Source organism: Mus caroli, unplaced genomic scaffold, assembly GCF_978045245.1.
Source record: "Mus caroli unplaced genomic scaffold, Mus_caroli_1 scaffold_9, whole genome shotgun sequence".
Taxonomy (NCBI): domain Eukaryota; kingdom Metazoa; phylum Chordata; class Mammalia; order Rodentia; family Muridae; genus Mus; species Mus caroli.
The window spans coordinates 110,910,894-110,931,513 of record NW_028227264.1 but is presented as its reverse complement, the minus strand read 5'-3'; the positions used below and the strand labels follow the sequence as shown (position 1 = coordinate 110,931,513).

General features: G+C 39.9%; 1 protein-coding gene across 7 annotated transcripts in view; it reads right to left on the bottom strand.

Annotated features, from left to right (window-relative positions):
* Osbpl8 (oxysterol binding protein like 8) overlaps positions 1–20,620 on the bottom strand; it is a 136,868-nt gene that overhangs the window by 5,571 nt on the left and 110,677 nt on the right. For all 7 annotated transcript variants that reach the window (XM_021173759.3, XM_029482543.2, XM_085843150.1 and 4 more), the window contains 12 exons: positions 19,924–20,108; positions 17,306–17,387; positions 15,814–15,912; positions 15,037–15,133; positions 12,221–12,319; positions 10,014–10,111; positions 7,667–7,756; positions 5,896–6,032; positions 3,795–3,980; positions 3,016–3,103; positions 1,893–1,998; positions 189–291 (listed from right to left, as the gene is read on the bottom strand). In XM_021173759.3, the coding sequence (XP_021029418.1) occupies positions 189–291; positions 1,893–1,998; positions 3,016–3,103; positions 3,795–3,980; positions 5,896–6,032; positions 7,667–7,756; positions 10,014–10,111; positions 12,221–12,319; positions 15,037–15,133; positions 15,814–15,912; positions 17,306–17,387; positions 19,924–20,108 (1,370 nt within the window). The remainder of the gene's footprint in view (positions 1–188; positions 292–1,892; positions 1,999–3,015; positions 3,104–3,794; positions 3,981–5,895; positions 6,033–7,666; positions 7,757–10,013; positions 10,112–12,220; positions 12,320–15,036; positions 15,134–15,813; positions 15,913–17,305; positions 17,388–19,923; positions 20,109–20,620) is intronic.

The following is a 20,620-nucleotide window of genomic DNA, read 5'->3' as shown; positions in this document are numbered from 1 at the left end:
CTACCCTCAGGGAGAGAAAACCCTCATGACTCCATCCTTTGGTATGGAAGTAGTTCAGTATGGGAGGAATCTTCAAGTTTGAGAATTCAGGCAACAGAGGTGGAGTTATGAAACAGAGTGCATGATTTCCTGTAACAAGGTCTGACTCCTCTGGACTCTTATGACTAGCCGCTGTCAGAAGACCTTACCTTTTAATCTCTTCCTGTGTTTGCTTTATAGACTCAATGGAACTCTGAATGTCTCCCAGGTCTATCCCCTTCTTCCTTCGTGTACTTGGTTTTACAGATTGAGCTAAAAGACATTTAGAATCAAGTTGTAGGCACAATCTATAGTTAAATTTAATGACTTGCGTAATAACAATCTTTCTAGGCATTGGTTTGTTTGGATGGCCCACAGACTAATAAAATAAATATAAATTTCTGCAGTTTTAAGTATTAAACATACCATATATCAAAACTAGAACACCGAACAGAGTAGTTAGGAAATTAATTTGTGTAATCAGTTTTATTTTTTTAATTTACTAAAACAAGCAAAAAATAATCCACTTAACATCTGTATTAACAGGGCTGGGGAGGTGGCTCAGTGGCTAAAGCACTGGCTGCTGTTCATTTCCCAGCACCTACATGGCAGCTCGCAGCTGTCTGTAACTTCATTTCCAGGGGCTCAAAAAGCCTCACACAGACATACATGCAAGCAAAACACCAATGCATAGGAAAAAAAAAATAAACACATCTGAATTCCTTTGGGAAGATACTGCTGTCTTCCCTGGCCCGCTGGGCCGGATCTGGAGAGGGCGCAGCTCTGAGCTCCCTTCCCCTCTAGCACTCTTGTTCCTTTCAGTTCCTTCCCACCTCTGTGTGCATCTGATTCTCAAGGTTTCCTGTTCTAAACTAAGGATCATGGGATTGCCCCCATCCACTGCTGTAAGGCATCAAGTGGGCAATAGATATTAGCAGGCACATTACAGGTAATACAGTGGTAGGCACCGAGAAGAGAGGCAGTTAGAGTTAGAAATATCTCTACATTCCAGAGGTGCACATCCCACACACCTGACCTCCAGGCTCCCTGACCTTACAGGGCTAACTCATTCCGAGGGCAAGCTGGCCTCAGTCTCCTGTGTTGTACAGTGACACTCAGTCTCTTTCTGCCATCACCCACCCCATGCCCCAAGCCTAGGGTCACAGGCCACAGAGAGTTAGAAACTCATCCATCCCTCTCCCCCGGACTCATCTCCCTTTCTGGTAACGCCCTCTTCACGGATCATCTAATGGCCTCACTTACTACTTAGCCCTCTAGTGTCACCACTGCACGTAAATCAGGCTCCCAGCTTCCTGTAAACTCAAGACACTGTGTTGAAAGTAGATTGAAGACATTTTTTTTCTTTTCAGTTTCCTACAATGTCAAAGGTGTTACCTTAATCCCTTCTTAACTGTATCCAATATAGTTGAAGTCAGTTCATACTATATCTGACTGGGTCAAGACACTATTTAATCTAGTTGTCCATGACTTTTCCATATTTATATTCTCATTTGTCAGTGACTTCCAAATACTACTAGCTTACTTAGGAATGAGAAACTCTTTTGAAACATGAAGTGACTCAACACTTAGAATCTATGTCTTGAACTCAGTCATCAACACCTGACCGCCATACAGAGGGGCTGCTCCTGCAGTGTACGGCTGTCTCATGTGCAGCTTCCATTCTCCACCTCCCGTGTCTTTTCTTCAGTGACTATAAGCTGATTGATTGCCCATCCATAATCCAATCAGTATTCATGCCTACTTCCTGTTTCCACAGAAACTCGTACATCCTCGAGTTACATATACCCAACACCAGAGTAAAAGATTTACTTAAAAATGCCTCCCAGTGACCAGTCTTTGATTCATATCTTTACCTTCACTTCCAGATGAATCCTGGATGTCAGGTTCTGGGGAAGAATAGCCTTTTACCACTTTCTTCTGTTGCCTTGTTGGTTTATGTTTCATTTTTGGAACACTAACCTGGAAAAAACGTATTTATTATGTGAATTTTCACTACAACCTGGAATTATACCATGTGCACTTGCACATACAGCTGGCAAACCATCGATGGGGGCAATGCTTGGGAATGAAAGTGCAGACAGTCTCGTGACATTTAACAAGATACGCTGCATTCAGCAAGCAAACCTCCTAGCTGAGTTTACAAGAGTACTAAGACTAAAAATGGAGAAATCTATGAAGTAACTTCCCTCCCATTCCTGACCTATATACGCAGAATTTCTCCTTCCTTCACTGCTGCATGTGGCCAGTGTGTATGCTCTTCACCTTTATGTCTATACAGACACAAATACATCCACACAACTTGTGTTCTGTCCCAGAGCATCGCCAGTGTTTTATACAGCAGTGTTTAAAACACATTCTTATGTTGTTCTCTACGTTGAACATACCCACTGGATGATGTTAGGTTACTTGGGTAAAGCAAAAGGAGTTTATGGCAAACTGTCTTGTACCTACTTAAATCTATTGGTAGTTTCCTTTAGCAAGTTCCCCATTATAGTACTTTTCAGCTCTTCTATTCTGTTTGATTCCTTTGTATAACATCTTATTACTGACAGTCTCAGGAATGAGTGCTTCTATCTACATGTGCCTTCTAGGTAGCAAGTGTCCTGATGGGCATGTGTGTGTGCACACATGCTGTCTACTTTGCCCTTTCTGGACTCAGGGACTTATGCTGGAGCAGAGCCCTCACAGACTGTGGTTGTGCTCAGGCATAGGTGAGCAGGCACTCGACAGTGCTTTGAAGCCTTTTCTTGGTCCTTTATTCCCTTGGTTGCTCAAACGTTTCAATATTTGGAGAGTTCTGGTAGTTTTTGCTTTTTTTCTTTTTTTTTTTTTAAATGTCTCTTTGGGGTGTTAAGAGCTGCCTGTTATGCCATTTTACTTACCTAAAATTTTAAAATTGAAACCTAACTGCCAAGGATACTAAAGATTTAGCAAATTGATAAGCCTATAGGATCTAGCTACGTTTATGTTACATACCATCGGAGTGCGATGTTTCACTTTGGTCTGGATAACTCCATCTTTTTCGAATTGTATCATATCATTAAGTGGGTCCCATGGTCGAGTACTAAATTAAAAAAAAAAGAAATTAAATAGCTATAGAACTTAGTTTCTTATTAGATTCCATTAAGTAATTACAAATGCTGTTTTAATTTTAAGATTTTCTGTATCAAATCTTCTGATTCTTAGCTTATTTGGAAGAGTACTATCCTAGAGCGTAAATGAATACTAGAACATCAAGTTTAAAACCTCACACCACGAAGCAAGGTGTATGATACACCTCTTTAACCTCAGCACTGGGAAGACGTAGGTGGATCTCTGAGCTCAAGTCCAGCCTGGTCTATATATCAAGTTCCAGACAGCCAGAGTTATCTCAAAAAACAAAACAAAACAAAACCAAAACCAAGATGAATGAATAAACAAAAATAAAAATAAAATTTCACTTTATGGGCTGGAGAGGTAACTTAGCAGTTAAGGCAATTACTGCTCTGGCAGAGAACCCAAGTTCGGTTCCCAGCATCCAGATAGTGGCTCACAACCATCTTCAAGTCCAGCTCTGGGACTTACCACTCTTCTGACAGTCATGGTCTCCTGTACGTACCTGCTACACACCAACTCACAAGGTTCATACAATACACATGAAAATTTACATCTATAAAAATAACATTTCACACTAATTCATAGGTTGATAATAAATATACTAGAAATTTAAAGGCACTAAGTTATGTATTTTTTAAATAAATGTTTAACTTACTTACTCTGAAAACTTATAGTGCCATTCTCCAGTGAGCGGGTCAAGTTCAAATAACTTACAAACCCATTCTTCACTTTTTGTTTTTCGATCTCTGGCAGCTTGTCTTTGAGCTTCTTCCAAAACATACTTTTCTTGAGTAGCTTCTGTTTGGTCTTTGGCATTTATAGCTTTTGTCACTCGTTGCCAGAGTCTAATATACATGTAAAAATAATAGTTTTAAAAATCATCCAGAAAATGAAATATAGATTTTCATTTTTTGTTGCGAGTAAATACTGCTTGTGTGGCTTTTGACAATGTTTCTGCTCATACATAAGCTTAGAACAAAACCCAGTGCCTTAAAGCAGAAACACTACGAAGCTCTTCTTGCAAGAGAAACAATTACATGCATTCCCAAACACACAGTGAAAACTGTTGTCCGAGGCTGACAGGAATAGAGAGAAGGAACTCCCCAAAGTCCTTCACATTTTTAAGAAGCTCCATAGACGATTCTGACACACACTCTTTAGGAGTCCTAGACATTAGGATGATCCACCAAAAAAATCTTGGGTGAAGGAATTATCAGAGAACTTTTAAATTCAGTTTCTAGGACCAGGCCAAAGATAGACTTTTTAAATGCTTTCTAGATTACATACAGCAATGCTGTTGAGAACCACTAATTTAACCAAAAACTGTGTGAGAAAATGATTTCCCTTATTAAAGTTTACCTTCTTCCAGCAGTGACGTGGGAGCATAACCCCACCTTTGTCTCATCTGTTTGAGGGGCCATGTCACAACTGGAAGAGGCTTTGAAATTTGTTGCACATTCTACTTAGCTGGTAAAAAAGGTTTCCTTTCCTAAGTCTTACTACCTCATGCTTAAAACATGTAAGCTGGCCTGGGATCAAACATGTAAGCTGGCCTGGGGTCAAACATGTAAGCTGGCCCGGGATCAAACATGTAAGCTGGCCTGGGATCAAACATGTAAGCTGGCCTGGGATCAAACATGTAAGCTGGCCCGGGATCAAACATGTAAGCTGGCCCGGGATCAAACATGTAAGCTGGCCCGGGGTCAAACATGTAAGCTGGCCCGGGGTCAAACATGTAAGCTGGCCCGGGATCAAACATGTAAGCTGGCCTGGGATCAAACATGTAAGCTGGCCTGGGATCAAACATGTAAGCTGGCCCGGGATCGTCCCAGTACTGGGAAGTAGAGACAGGAAGATCAGTAATAAGAGTTCATGGTCAATCTCAGCTATATAGACAATTTAAGGCCACTTTGCTCTGGATAAAACTCTGTATTAAAAAATAAAAACTATTGAATGACACATGCATATCAGAATGGATGTGTGTGTTGATTACATGTCCTCGGGACAGAGAGCAGCATGTAACGTTTACAGCAGAAACAGAGTTTAGAAATGGATGCATACACATTCTCCAATGCTGACAACCTCGACTGTCTGTAGAAAGTAAAGCACATGCAGACCTGAGCATGGAAGCAGGACGGCAGAGTAAGGACTCACAGGGGTCACGGGTACTAACTGAGCATGGAAGCAGGACGGCAGAGTAAGGACTCACAGGGGTCACGTGTACTAACGCAGCACTGCCACAGAACTCTTAATGAGGAGTTACAAACTGCAACTTTATCCAAGGCTGAGAGTTCTAGAAAGAATTTCCTGACTTAATAACATAATCTATAGTGGTGCCAATTAATTTAAATCCTTTAGAAGCCAGGACATCACGTGGCATTACTTGTTTCAGAGGACAGAAAATGCAGGCTTTGTACTCGTCCCTTCCTTCACCTTTGCAGCCTAAGCCAGATTAGAAAGCACACGCCAGGCGGATGCTGAGAGCCACTGAGAGCTCCTGTCATTTTATCAAACAAAAATTAAAGCACTGGAGTAGAAGAGAAACAGGAGGACATTTTAGCTCTGTGCTACAGAGAACCAAGGTGATCTGTGAAGTTTCATGTGTCACATACACCAACCTAGAATGCTTCCAATCCCACAAATGACAAACTCTCTTGCAGAGTTAACAATACAGCAGACAGAACATAGTGTGACTACACTATTATGCAACTCAAAATACTCCTTAATTTCCATGGAGTTAGCTAAAGACGGTGTACTTACTTCTCTGATTCGAAATCATCCTGTTCTTCAAACTTTACAGTGTGCCTTATTAATCTCCACTGTTTAATGTCAGGAGTCGGATTCCAGAAAATCTCTGAGTTATCAGTCTTTTTGTCATTAATAAAAACTTCACTATCCTATATTTAAAGGAATTAAACATTAATAAAGTTTATTTTTATTTAGGAGAGGATCACACAGTATAGTAATACACTAACAAATTCTTCCTGCTGATGAATTCTATTAAAAAATATCCTAAAACAAATGTTAACTATTACATTTCTCAAAATCCCAAATTCTTTCCATTTGTATAAAAAATAGACTGGCAGCAAAGAAAGTTCATGAGATTTTTTAAAGTTTTACTTAACAAATTTCAAATATTACAGGCAAAGCTCAAGATGTCCACCTGAACTGTCAAAGAGCGCACAGCATTTGCAGTCCATGCGACGCGGTACACAATGGAGGACATCAAATTACTGAAAAGCATGGCAGGCTTTCTCAGCATTGAAAATTGAACACAGTCTTAGACACTTTATGTTTTTAGAACAACTATTTGTCGAGCTGTGGTGGCACATGCCTTTAATCCCAGTGCCCAGGAGGCAAGGCAGGCAGATCTCCTGAGTTTCATACCAGCCAGGGCTGCAGAGTGAGACCTTGTCAAAATAAAAATAAAGTGACAAGATGGCTTTACCAATATTCCAAATAATATTCAGATAGGAAGTCAATTAAAACATTTTGCAGGGACCAGAGAGATGGTTCTATGGGTAAAGGCATTTGCCACCAAGCCCGATGACTTATTCCTGACACCCATGTGGTAAAAGGAAAGAACTGACTATGCGGGCATGCGCGCGCGCGCGCACACACACACACACACACACACACACACACACACACACACACAGAGGCAGAATTTAAAAGGCCATTTTGCAGAAGCTATGTAGCCACTGGGTGAGTCCTTAAATCTAGCTCCATTTTTCACTTTTTCTTTTTCTTTTTTTTGCTTATTATAATACAGAATAGCATATACTAAGTGAAAATACATCTAAAAACATACCACAATCCATTTCAGTCACTTAAGCGCCTTGCAAGAAATTATATAAATGTGAATCTAGGTTGGCAGAGAAGTAAATCAAAGCTATTATTGTTAAACACTTTCCCATCCCCTACAAAAGAAAAACCTCTCAACCGGGGCAGTGCTGTCCAGCCAGAGCCCCAGGGCACAGGTCTCAGCTCCCTGATTTCTTTATGCTATGGATTCCATGCTCTGGGCTTTCCTTTCCTCCCTTTTCAAGTAGAGACATCTTAGATCTGCGTCAGAAAGGTGGTCAGCTGCTGAGGTACCTGCCACCAACCCTCATGGCCTGAGCCTGACCCCTGGAACCCTATTGTAGAATGAGAGTGCTGGCTTGTGTTGTTGTCCTCTGACTTCCACGTATGTGTCATGGCATATGTACAGATACATAGACACACACACTCTACATAGATGAAGAATATGAATGCGTATCTTTGTACCCACTTCATGAAGTATGGATAAACAAGAGTTACATTCCTAACAATGAACATAGTAAGCAAGTGTCATAACTGACAGCTACTTCTATCCATTTAAACGTTTTAGGAACAAAACATTATACAAAACAAAGTGCTACTGGCAACAGAACAATACCAAAACACCAGCTTGTAAGATAAAGTTTATTTAATTGCGTTACAATATGACTGCCCGTTTTCTCTATCAGATAAAATTATTTTTATAATGCTAACATATAACAATACTTACCCAATGGCCTTCCAAAGTAGCTAGGACTTCTTTTCCCAATTTAAGTTTCCCTGATATTTGATTAACATAGTCACTACTCCCTAGAAATGGCTTTAAAAAAAGAAAGTATTGAGCATTTTAGTTTATATTTACATACATTGTAGATAACCACATCTCAAAAAATTATAGTTACCATACTCTTGAAAGTAAAAACAGTGAATTCCTGACTCAAATTTCAGTTAGAGACTTTTAAGGAAGATAAATTTTAATTATGACTGTGTAAAATACAGCTAAAAACAGACTATGAAATCTAACTAAGTTAGAAAGATGGCGCAGGTATAAAGACCACAGCCTGGGTCTGGAGTACTATGTCCAGGACTGTGTCCTGTCCAGACGGCAACATATTGTTGAGAGAAACCCCTCAGAAAACTCAGGGAATTAAAAAATTAAAAAAAAAAAAATCTGGGCGGTGGCGCACGCCTTTAATCCCAGCACTTGGGAGGCAGAGGCAGGCGGATTTCTGAGTTCAAGGCCAGCCTGGTCTACAGAGTGAGTTCCAGGACAGCCAGGGCTACACAGAGAAACCCTGTCTCAAAAAACCAAACCCCCCCCCCCAAAAAAAAAAAAATCTTTCCAAAAAGTAAAATTAGAAGAAAAATACAATATTGCCTAAAGTGTTTCCTCAGAGAGAAAGTTTTGAAGCTTTGATGCTTCCTGACATTAGAATTGTCCAAGAGCACTTGTGATGTTCCAGCTAGTATCACCACATGTGTAAGAACAGGCAAGGCAAGGGAGACTGTATCACATAATCCTTGGGAGTTCCTTTTCAATAGAGAAGAGATTCCAGTCACTGAAATACCAACATGGAAGCAGTTAACAACTACCATTATAGCCCCTGGTTTATTTGAACACAGTGTACCAGGTAATAACTGACATTGTGAAAAGGATTCAACATTCCCTTTTGTTGACAGAAGTTTCTAAAGGTGGCTTCAACAGTGCCTACTCATTTCCTCCCCCGCCCCACACCCTTCTTCCGTGAGATCTTGCCACCTCCTGAGAAGTACAGTAAATATCCCCTCTTCCCCTAGGCTTGGGTGGGTGGGTAAGTCTTCAATAGACTCTAGCAGAAATTTGCAAATTTGGCTTCTAAGTCTAGTGATGGAAGGCAGCTGAGTTCTCACCTTGCTACCATGACACTCGTATTTGGAAACCTTTGCTGCTAAGGAAGACCTTCAGCTGCCATATAGCGGCCATGCTCTCAGGAAGCTACGTCCCATGGAAAGGCCACAGGAAAGGGTGCTCAGTGTGGCCTTTCAGGCGGCAGACTCATAAGGGGACCAAGTCTTTAGAAGGTTCTGGTCTCAACTAATCACTCATATTTTCCAAGACTTCCTGGTGCTCAACACTTTCTAAGAGACAAGCCATCTCTAATATGCCCCATACAAACTTTTGGCATATAAATATGATGAGCACACGGTTATCCATAAGCATGGAAGTTCAAAGTAATTTTTTACACAGAAATAATAACTAATCTAAAGTTGTCTTACTGTACACAACCCGAGTCTCATTCATTTCTACCTTCTGGGGTTTTGTGAAGCAGTGTTTTAATTCACAGAGATACTTCAGTCACTTAAGTACTATTTCCTCAATAGCACCAGGTTTTACCATTAAAGTTAACAAAAGCAATGGTGGCGTTAATGTTAATTTATCTCAGGTTGTGCCGTGATACTCACAGAGAATGCCCTCAGATGGACTTCTCTTTGACCTGACATAATTCATGCTTTTTACTTAGTTCTTATTTCACAACTAAACTTTTTCCCTTCAGTATTTACAGCACAGCTTCCCTTAGTTAGGAAATACCACTGACAGAAAGAGGACCAGCTGAGGGCTCCCAAGTTCTCAGCACAAAGGAGACTTGTTTTCCCCAGAGGGACAGAGGGCAGGGATAAGGGACAAAGATAGGAGACAGAGGAAGAGGGAGAAGGGGCAAGGGAACACGGAGAAGGGGTTGGGGTATCTGTTTGAAAATGGGACAAAGAACTGCCTCTGGACAGAGAGAAGACAGATGTGGCACACAGGAAAATGGCAGTTTGTGAAGATATAGTGGAAACCCCCTGTTAGGATGAGGTATTTAATGATAATTGGGCTTATTAATTAGATGACCCAAAGGGGGCCTTTTGATAGCTGGGACCTTGATAGGCAGCCTCAGGAGGAGGTACTGACCCAAATATGGGAACAGACCTTGGTGGCTGGCTTTAGGAATGCAATGTAGCGGTTTTTAACAAGACAGAGGAAATGGAGAGATGGGCAAGGCCTGCAGGGCCACATGTCCAGTGGGCTAGTGTTCCTTCAACCTCCTTTTACCAACCTTTAGTTTAAATTCAAGTATCGCACTGTATCCAGTCTTCTGACAGGTAATATTGACAGTCCCACCAAGCTCCAGGGTCATTGTGCCATAAAGAATTCCTAAAGAAAAAAAATGACAAAAGTGGAGGACAGAGACACTGATGTACAACAGGCAGCGTTAGGTAACTTTATCCTTCTAGCAGAAACCTGCCATCTAAGGGCACTATGTCTCACTCAGTAAAAAGCTGGGGCTGGAGAGATGGCTCAGAGGGTAAGAGCACTACTGACTGCTCTTCCAGAGGTCCTGATTTCAAACCCTAGCAACCACATGGTGGCTCACACCATCAGTAATGAGATCTGACGCCCTCTTCTGGTGTGTCTGAAGACAGCTACAGTGTACTTACATATAATAAATAAATAAATCTTTAAAAAAAATTTAAAAACTGCAACAGATATAAAGCCTGTTTTAGAACATTAGAAATAGAAAGTGTATTCATACTATGTTTAGCAATTTTACAGACTCTTTATTTAAAGTGCAGAGGTTGGCCCATGGGATGGCATGTAAAAGCACCTGCTGCCAAACCTTAGGCTCTGAGTTCTATCGCTGGACCCCCAAGGTAGAAGGAAGGATTGTATTCCTAAAGGTTACACTCCAACCTCCACATATACACAGGAAGTATACTAAACATTTCTAACAACACGGGCAATCCTCAAATCAGTACCCTCAGAGCTTTGTGGTAATTCATGGACATGCTTGGCAGTGAGCTGCCAACTGAGGTAGAACTGGGCCCACTGTGCTGTTTTGATGCCCATACTGTAAAAAAAAAAAGTCCTTCTGCAAAATATTTTCGTCATGTGTTTTACACTTTTGTGCTTTTTTTGTTGATGATTTTGCGTTGAAAACTGATTCAGTGCAATGCTGAGATACTGGGTATAGTGTTCTGGAGTACAAGGTCATGATGACCCTTACAGAGGAATATTTGCTAATGCTTCATTCAGTTGAGTTAAAGTGTTAGTCACGCACACATCAGTAATGGAAGGAACATTGAATAAAATGCCCCTAAATACAAGCACACATAATACAAGATTATGTGCTTGTTAGTAGATGGAAATACTGTGATAAGAGACTCCAAACAATGCAAACTTATTACTTTCTCTAGAAACAATGGTTCTGTATGTGTTGAGCCCATGTTTGCTGTTACTTATAGAATATAATTGCTGCAAATAACAAGAACCAATTTTAGATAAGTTAAGCAAACAAACACAACCATAAAATAAGTTTTGTATTCTAAACCATTCTAAGTTACAGAAAGTTAAACAGGTTTGTTCAAGTGCATGTTTTATAGAACTAGGTAGCTGAGGTGGCCTTTGATAGCAAATAGACAATATTAACTTCTGAGAGGAAACAGACAATGGAATGTTGTTTCTCATACTTATTTGGTCATGGAACTACCCTTCTTAAAAAAATTAACGAAACTTGGCAACACAGAAAATACAAATGTTATCTTCTTTTATGAATCATTCTATCCCCATGCTCTAATCTTATTTTTCTCTAAGCAAGACACTACTTTGGGAGAAAAAAAAAATCCTCATTGCTTGTTGGGCATTGATGTAATAAATGATATAAAATTTTAAAATTCTTATTCATTTGAAATTGTAGTTATTTTATTTCACTCCTATTTTAAGAACTGTAAGCAAAGCTCTGAGCATTATCTGGCCTCCTGCCAATGTAAACTAGGCATTGCAGCCCCCACTAGTGATCTCAACAAGAGCGAGTCTGACGCAGAAGGATCCTGACTTTAAGGGCAGCCTGAGCTACACAGTAAGGCTATGACTCAGAAACTGTCAAATAGAGTGAAGAAAATAAATTAAAGGACTTGCTACACTGAAAACTAGCAGATTAAACTTTATAAGGGTATTAGTGCAAGAGTGAATAAAATAACTTTTAAGGACTGTGAAATAGGTAGTTCCACTTAATTTCAAAACTTTCACAGGAGATAAATGCAAGGAAAGTCCATTATTATAAATCAGTTTCTTAAGGATTGCATCACAAAAAAGGTAAGTGTGTGAAATGACTTCACCATTGAAGTAGCCAGCAAACAGCAATATGCTCATATAACTATGAGCCAAAGTTTTCAAATAGGTATTTTTCAGTTCAAATGTAGCAAATTCCAGTCACAAAAATTTCCTTACAAAAATGCTGTAAGAAACACGTGCTATAGGAATTACCTTTACAGTGAGCATATGGCATTGTCATGACGTAATCTTCGCCTCTGTTCAAGAAAGTTAACCGGGCTTCTCCCTCCAATATGGCAGACAACGAGTTTCCTACAAAAAAAAAAAAAGTATTAAATCTCACAAAATGAGTGCAACCAATTCAAAACAAAGCATACTTGGGACATCTACATTCCTGCAGTAGAACTATTTAAAATATCTTAATCTCATTACATGTGTCAAAGCACATATTCAGTATCTTATCACTAAATCATTACTTGATTCATAGCCTCAATCTTATAAGATTTGGGTTTTTTTGTTGTTTTTTTGTTTGTTGTTTGTTTTTTTGAGACAGGGATTCTCTGTGTAACCCTGGTTGTCCTAGAACTGACTTTGTAGACAAGGCTGGCCTCAAACTCAGAGATCCACCTCTGCCTCCCAAGTGCAGGTATTAAAGCCATTTATGCATTTAGCCAGGATGTGCCCCCATCGCCTAGACAAAATGAGTATTTCCAAAAGGCATACTTAACTATTTGTCTAGTTAAATCAAATGAAAAAAAAATCCCATCATGACTAAGTCACAATATAGGTAACTCTAAAGTTGTAACTATTTATAATTGATTCAATAATTATTTAAATGCTTTAAAAATATGCAATATTCAAGTGATAAAATGCCATAGTGATTTCTTCTAGCTTGGGTCTCATGTTTCTTTCCTTAACATCTGAATCTTTAATGGGGCATAATTAATGTACAATGAACCGCCTATTTTAAGCATTAAGTATGATAGTATGTGGTACTGCATAGAGGAGTCTGGCTTGGTAGCACATACCTGTATCAACATTTGGGAGGTAGACACAGGAGGATTGGGGCTCTAGCATCAGCCTGAACCACAGAGAAAGGTCTTAAATGGCTATTTCAAATGACTAGGGGCTGGAAATGTCCTTATCTACCATGTTCAAGGCTAGGGTTTGATCCCCTGTTTACTTGTCTGTCGATTGGCGTGATTATGTATGCACTTCCCCACCTATCTACCTACACGCCTAACCTATTATCCTAAAACATCCCTATTATCTCTGGGCAAACACTGATCTGTTCCTACCATTCTATTATTACCAATTCTAGCAAGCATTATAAAATATATAATTTCTATTTGGCTTATTTTACCTAGCTCATTTTTCAGATGTCTATGCTACTGTCTCAAGCATTCATTTTTTAAAATAGAAACTCAGTATTCTACAGCTATGAAAGGTCTACAGGAGCTGGTGTTGGATGTATGTACAGTCATGACCTTCCCCTGGTTCCCAACCAGCCCAGCCCTAATAGCTATCATTTCTACTGTCTCTTGATCAACTTTTCTAGGGTCCAACATCTGAGCTGCCATGTGCTATTTGCATAATAGGCTACTGCATAAGTTATATATACACAGTCTCCTCAGATGTCTGCACTCAAAGGAAAAAAATGAGAATTAAAAAAAAAAAAAAAAAAAAAAAAGAGTCGGGCAGTGGTGGCACACGCCTTTAATGCCAGCACTTGGGAGGCAGAGGCAGTCGGATTTCTGAGTTCAAGGCCAGCCTGGTCTACAAAGTGAGTTCCAGGACAGCCAAGGCTACACAGTGAAACCCTGTCTCGGGAAAAAAAAACAAAAAACAAAAGTACCCTTGTGAAGTCTGGATTCTTTCAAATTATAAAGAGCCAGCCCTGGGACATGTAAGTTGTATTAACACATAAGAAAAAGAAAGCACAATGCAGAAACAATACCAGAATATAAACCATGCACCTGGTCCTCAGTAAGGGATGTTCACAGGGAGGAACAAGGACTCATTAAAGCCACTGACAGTGTAGCTGGGGTGGGTAAGGGGACTGAAGCTTGATAGGAGTAATCTCAATATAAAATATGTGGAACTTTGGGAGAAAAAAAACCCCAAAAAGCAAAATTGGTGTGTGTGTGGGGGGTGTTGAAGCTGTAATACTGTAGGGTTCCTGTCACAGACCCATTTCTGACTGTGACTACTCACATCATTAAAATTTAAATTTCTGTTTACATATTTTAGCTTTTCTATTTTGCACTTATGTTTGTTTTCTTAGGTTTAAAATCCTTAAATTTAATTCTCTGAGTTTTTAAGTATCTCTAAAATTAGAAAGCCAAATAATAGCATTTAAAGATAATATTCTACCACTATATAATTTTGTACCTCTGTCTTCTGTGAATTGTAAAGATATTGTATTAAGGCTTCCTACCATATTTTTCTATAATCCTCTCTCTACTTACAAACATTTTCAATAGTATGTCATTAGCCCAAGGTTAAACTCCATTGCTCAATGACCCAGGGTCAAAGTGGTTTCTCTCTAAATTCAAAGACTAGAAATGAAAGAGCAATTCCCTCAGGTACACTGAAACAAAACCAAACAAACTGGTGAGATAAAGGCAAAACAAACTCACAATGCATGAGCACTCACTGTATCCTTCCTTAAGCGATGCTTTATATGTGGTGCTGAAGTTTGATAAATGTGCCTTTATAAGAACTAAAACAGGCTCAGTTAAAGATGGTGCCTAAATGACATGAACTCCTTGCCAAAAATGACAAATAAAATCCACTTATTGCTGGGCATGCCAGCACTCGGGAGGCAGAGGCAGGTGGATTTCTGAGTTCAAGGCCAGCCTGGTCTACAAAGTGAGTTCCAGGACAGCCAGGGCTATACAGAGAAACCCTGTCTTGCAAAAACAAAACAAGCAAATAAACAAACAAAAATTCCACTTATTTACAAATGAAAACGTACCAGAAAACACTACATTTTGGAGAAGCACAGTTTAGGATAAGGGAACACTCACCATAAAACTTGGATTTAGCCAGGATGCTACCACTAAGGCAAAACCCATCTTTTCGGTTACTGACATAAAAGGCAGATATTGGTGGGTGATGGGACACCTAGTGAACACAGGAAAAGTCAAAGTCACGACATTTAACAAAACAAGCTTGCAACTGTGCTACTATCAAACGTTCAGAAGTCAGCCTGAGTAAGAGAGCAGCTGGTAAGCGACAGGATGAGTATTAATCACTACGGTAACCAGTTTCTGTCTTGAAGGAAATGGACGCCCTGGCAATCATACCACAAGACAAAAAAAAAAGTTCGATTTTGGGTGGAAATGATAATACACCATTTCTAACTTGAGATTATAATACAGCTTTCAGAGAGGAGGGTTTTAGGAGCCCCTCCAGCCCTGCCCCCAACCCCAACAGCAGGTGCACAAAGCTCTCAAAACGCAGTTTTTGGGCTGTTAACAATGTAGGGAAGCACTACCGGCCAAGGAACTAATGAATTCTTTCCTCAAAAGCCATGAGATGACCATGGAAAGCAATCATCTAGCCCGGCCAAATGCAAGGAGAATTATAAACTGGGGGCAGCCTGCCTGGAGCCACGCAAGAGCCAAGCAACGACAGCCATGCTCAGCAGCGTGGTATTCAGTAGTGTCCTGTTCTAGAATGTTCAATGCTTATCAAACCTTACCTAACAATAACCTAAGTAACAGTGATTTACCAAGTAAGAATTTCTCAGAAAATGTCCCAGCACCTACAGATTCTCTTGGTAACACACACTTTTCTCATACCTGTTCAGCAATATAGAAAGTTTTGCTGTTTGTTCTGGGATGAATCCATAAACATCGGAAAGTCTCACCAAGTATAGGATTATATGGTTTCTTTAGTCCCTGGTTTTAAACAAAACAAAACAAAAATCACTTTTAAAATTTACAAATACAGGTTTAAAGTTAAATTGTCTTGTCTAAAAGACCATCTTATAAAGTTTCACAGTAAATAAAATTTACATGAAATAAAAATATAACTTCAATCAGGACTCAGTCTAAAGACAAACTTTGCAATTTCATGGTAACTGCTGGTAAACAACCTTAACATTATACATAAAAACTTAAAAAGAGAGAGAAAACTCAAGAATATACAGAGATGAAAGAGGGCAATGGGCATAGAAAATGGCCAAACTGTAAAATTACACATGTGTGAAAATGTCAACCAATAATAAATAGGATGTAAAAGTAAGACAACAACTCTAAGAGGCAGGCATTCTTCTGAGATGCCTCAGGAGAGCAGTGGTGGCCTAACCCAGCTGCACACTGACTGATCCAGCATTTGCCCATCCACCTGCTGCAGGCCGAGGCTAGCCTATACTGTGGTTACTGCAGAGAGTGCTGCAGTGAACATGGAGGGCCAACTATCTTTTGAATATAAAACTGCCATTTTTAGTATTTACCCAGTATTGGAAATGCCAGATAATACAGTATTTGTATGTCAACATCTCCATCTTTTGAATCTTTTCAGATAGACCTAAAATTTGATTTGTCCAGGTTCACACATATAGTTCATAATATTCTTAGAAATAAAAATTTTTATTGGATATTTTCTTTATTTATTCTTAAAAACTGAATTTATGAATTCCTGTTTTGGTGTTCTTCCCATGAAACTCTACTGTGTTCAGTTCTCAGTGCTTGACCAGTGCAATGCAAATGTATACACTCTCCTAACTGAAGGAATGTGAACTCTACTTTATTAAAACCACACTTCTCTGTGGATACGGTGATGTCACATCATTGGGTTAGTGGTGGCACCTGTCCTCGGATGGCCGCTTCACCTTTCCAGTTAAAGCATTTTATTCGAGCCTCATAGTCTTTCCCACCACTGTACCTTCAAACATATTCCTTACTCTTGCTTTCTCATTGTAGTCCTTGGAATAGAAAAGACAGAGAAACTAGAACAGGAAGGTGGCTCTAGCTCTAGCTACCACAATGCCACTTATCAGTCTATCATAACGGTTAGGACAACGAATGATCACAAACATGAACTGCCCTCAGATGCTTTTGGGAGTCAGTTGTGCCTTCTGTGTGCTTTAGCAGCCCCACAGTGGGTCAGTGAGGCGCCTCAGCAGAGAGAGGCACTTGCCTCCAATTCTGCTGACTTTTTTTATCTGCAAGACTTACATGCTGTGAAAACACTGACCCCACGTGTACACCATGGTACCTGAATGCCCACACAATATATACATGGAAATTCTCTTAAAGGGAGGAAAAAGAAGCAAAATATAAACGTTACCTTTGGCTTCTTATAAAATCCTGACAAATACCATTTCACGACTTTCTTCAAACGGAAATACGGATTTTCTTCCAGAGCAGCTCTAAAAAACAAAAATGGTAAATATAGTCTTGGGGGCTGCAGGGAGGTTTTCAGTATCTGCAGAGGAGACGCTGAGCTCTGACTGCCCCTCAGCACAGGGAACTGTGTTTTGCAGAATGAGGGGATTTCATTATAGGACACTTATTTCTGTAACTTAGACTCTCCAAATTATATATAGCATTAATTTTAGGCATGTATTTCTTTTTTGAATTTAGTGACTCACTTTGACTACCAGTGTAGGCATTTTGTGTTACATATGTGTACTTTTGCAAACACATTGGAGAATTAATGTTTTCATTTCCAATTTTAGTTACAAATCCTGTTTGCATCTTTGAATGTCATTTTATGCAATCACAAATTCTTTCATACTTTCTATGACTATGTTCAAATAAACAGGAAAGCAACCATATAAATTTGCTTCTAGAATACTTCTCCTTGGTGCTACCGAGATAGCTCAGAGCTTAAACTGCTTACTCCTCTAGAAGGCTCAGGTCCATCCCTAGCATCCTTGTCCAATGGCTCCCAACTGCCCGTAACTTCAACTCCAAAACATCCAAGCCCTCTCCGGCCTCTGTAGGCACGCACGCACCTCCCCCTACCCCTCCTACCTGCTACAACAAATATACACGTAATTTAAAAAAAATAAATCTTAGCCGGGCGTGGTGGCGCACGCCTTTAATCCCAGCACTCGGGAGGCAGAGGCAGGCGGATTTCTGAGTTCAAGGCCAGCCTGGTCTACAAAGTGAGTTCCAGGACAGCCAGGGCTATACATACAGAGAAACCCTGTCTCGAAAAAAACCAAAAAATAAATAAATAAATAAATAAATAAATAAATCTTTTTAAAAATATCTGTGTACCTTATCCCAGTTTTTTCTGATTATGATGAACTACTCAGGGCACTACTAAAATATTTTTGGAAATTCCAAACCAAAGTTTCCAAAATGAGGTTCTGTAGAACCCAGGATTAACTAGGACTTCTGTAGTTAAGTGTGATTAAAAAATAAACACATTCTGCTTTTCCAATGGGCTGGAGATGTAATCTCTCAGCTCCCTGTTCAGGCCATCTACTGCCATGCCTCCACAAGATTAGGATTCTCTCAGGAACCATAAACCCAAAACAAAAACCATCCCACACAACCCTTTTTCTTTCATTGAAACAAACAAATACAGCCTTTTGAGATTTGTGCATCCTGTGGTGCTTGGAAGCCCAGTCAAAGGACTGATTAGGGAAGGCTCTTCCATCACTGCTCACTTGGTTGCATGCAGTCTGACTGTTGGTGTTTAAGAATTAACAGAGCAGAGGCTGGTGGGAGCCTCTCAGACCCAAGACTGTGATTCTGCTATAAAGCTCATGTTTCCATGTGACAAGAGTTAAGATCACTTCAATCACCAGTTTCCTCAATCATCATCCTGCAGGCTTCCTGTGTATGTCACCAGCCTGATTTTCCTCTTGAACAAACTACCCGTGTAACATCTACTCTATAGAGAGGAAGTCTGGAGGAACCATGATTCTGCTCCCCTCTCCAGTGACCAACTGACCATTGTAGCTCCTACAAAGGAGTGGGTGTGACTGTTCAAAGTGACGGTTACAGACAAGTTCTTTTCACTTTTGCTGCTAATGTACCCAATCATTAGGCCCTCATTTATGAAAACATACTCTCCTTCACAAGTGTATCCCACAGTAGAATCTGATTTTTGAAGATACACTACAAGATGACAGAGCCTAGATCTAGGTTTGCTGACAAACAAAATCATTGAGTATTTCTTTAGTAACAAAACACTGGTAGTTCTCCTGGTTTCAAAATTCTTATTAGGAAGTTTTATTTAAAACCTTACATTTACATAGTTCAAGAGCTAAAGCACTAAAGAGGCCTGTTTATTGGCAGCACAGGCAACTCAAGTCTCAAGTGCACACTGCATTATTCTGTTTGCTTTCTTCACAGTAAACCTACTTACTCTTGTGGATCCTTTTGTAGTGGTTTAAGTAAGCCAGGAATTCTTTTTATTGGGGATGGGGGATAAATCAGTCCTGCTATGCAACCCTGCCTGGCTTCAGGCTCACAGCAATTGACTCTTAAGAGCTAGATGTGTACCACAAATGTGTTCCACCATAACGGGTACTGAGAGCTCTTTTTATTTCAGGATAACTAATACTTTTAGGTATGATATACTACGCAAAGTTTTCCAGTAACAAACCAATAATCTCTTCTGATGATAAAGTTTATGATGTCTTTGATATTTACTAATGTAATGAATCCCTAAATACAACTGAAAACATACTGACAACACACACAGTCCACAGTGCCATGAGGCTATGAAGTCTGGATGGCTGAGCATGGAATGAGCTAAGGGGCCATTCTTCTCAGGTGCTCTCTCCCTGGGCTATTGAGGCAGAGTCTCTCACTGGCCTTGCTGAGCCCAGGAATCCACCTTTCCCACCTCCCCACTGCTGACAGTGCAACTGCAGGCCACTAGGCCTGGCTTTGCTTACTTTCTCGAGATACAGGGATTTTCTATTTCCAGAAGACTCTACTTACTCAGACAGGAAATCTGCATGGTAGTAGTAATCTGAAAGCTTATCCAGGAAAGAACGGGGCTCCAAAATAAACGTAGGAAGAACCACCCTGGATAGATCCATGCCGGGACGGACTTGCTTGAGCAGCGTCCAGATAAGACTTTTGTTTTCTTCAGACACAGTTTCCGTTTGAGAAGCCTCACCTGCCTGTAACAATCAACAGAGCACATTGAAATATTCTATTCCTTAGACACAGACAACACAGACAAGACAGTGAATGTCAGAAGCATGGCTCTCCAGGATCACTCCAGGCATTATGGAATGTGCAAAAGCCGTTAGGTAATAGAATATAGTCTATAAAAGTAAACGCAGGGATGCAAGAAATATCAAAGTAACAGTGGATATGAAAGAACTAAAGTATTATTGTATTTGTTCAGTTAAATCTATTTTTCTATTGAAACAAGGTCTTGCTGTGTAGCCCAGGCTGCCTTGAAACCTGCAGACTTCATCCTCAAGTGCTGAGATTACAGGACTGTGCTGTGCCACCATGCCCAGCTTTGTAGTTCACTGTTTTACATACAGTGAATTCTATGCACTGGTAATAACAAGCAAGTTTTAAATTTATGCTTGTTTGCAATTTACTTTATAGCTGGCAATGACATCAAGCAATATCCTATTTCAAAAACAAACTTGAAGATGTAAACCATAAGAGCACACTG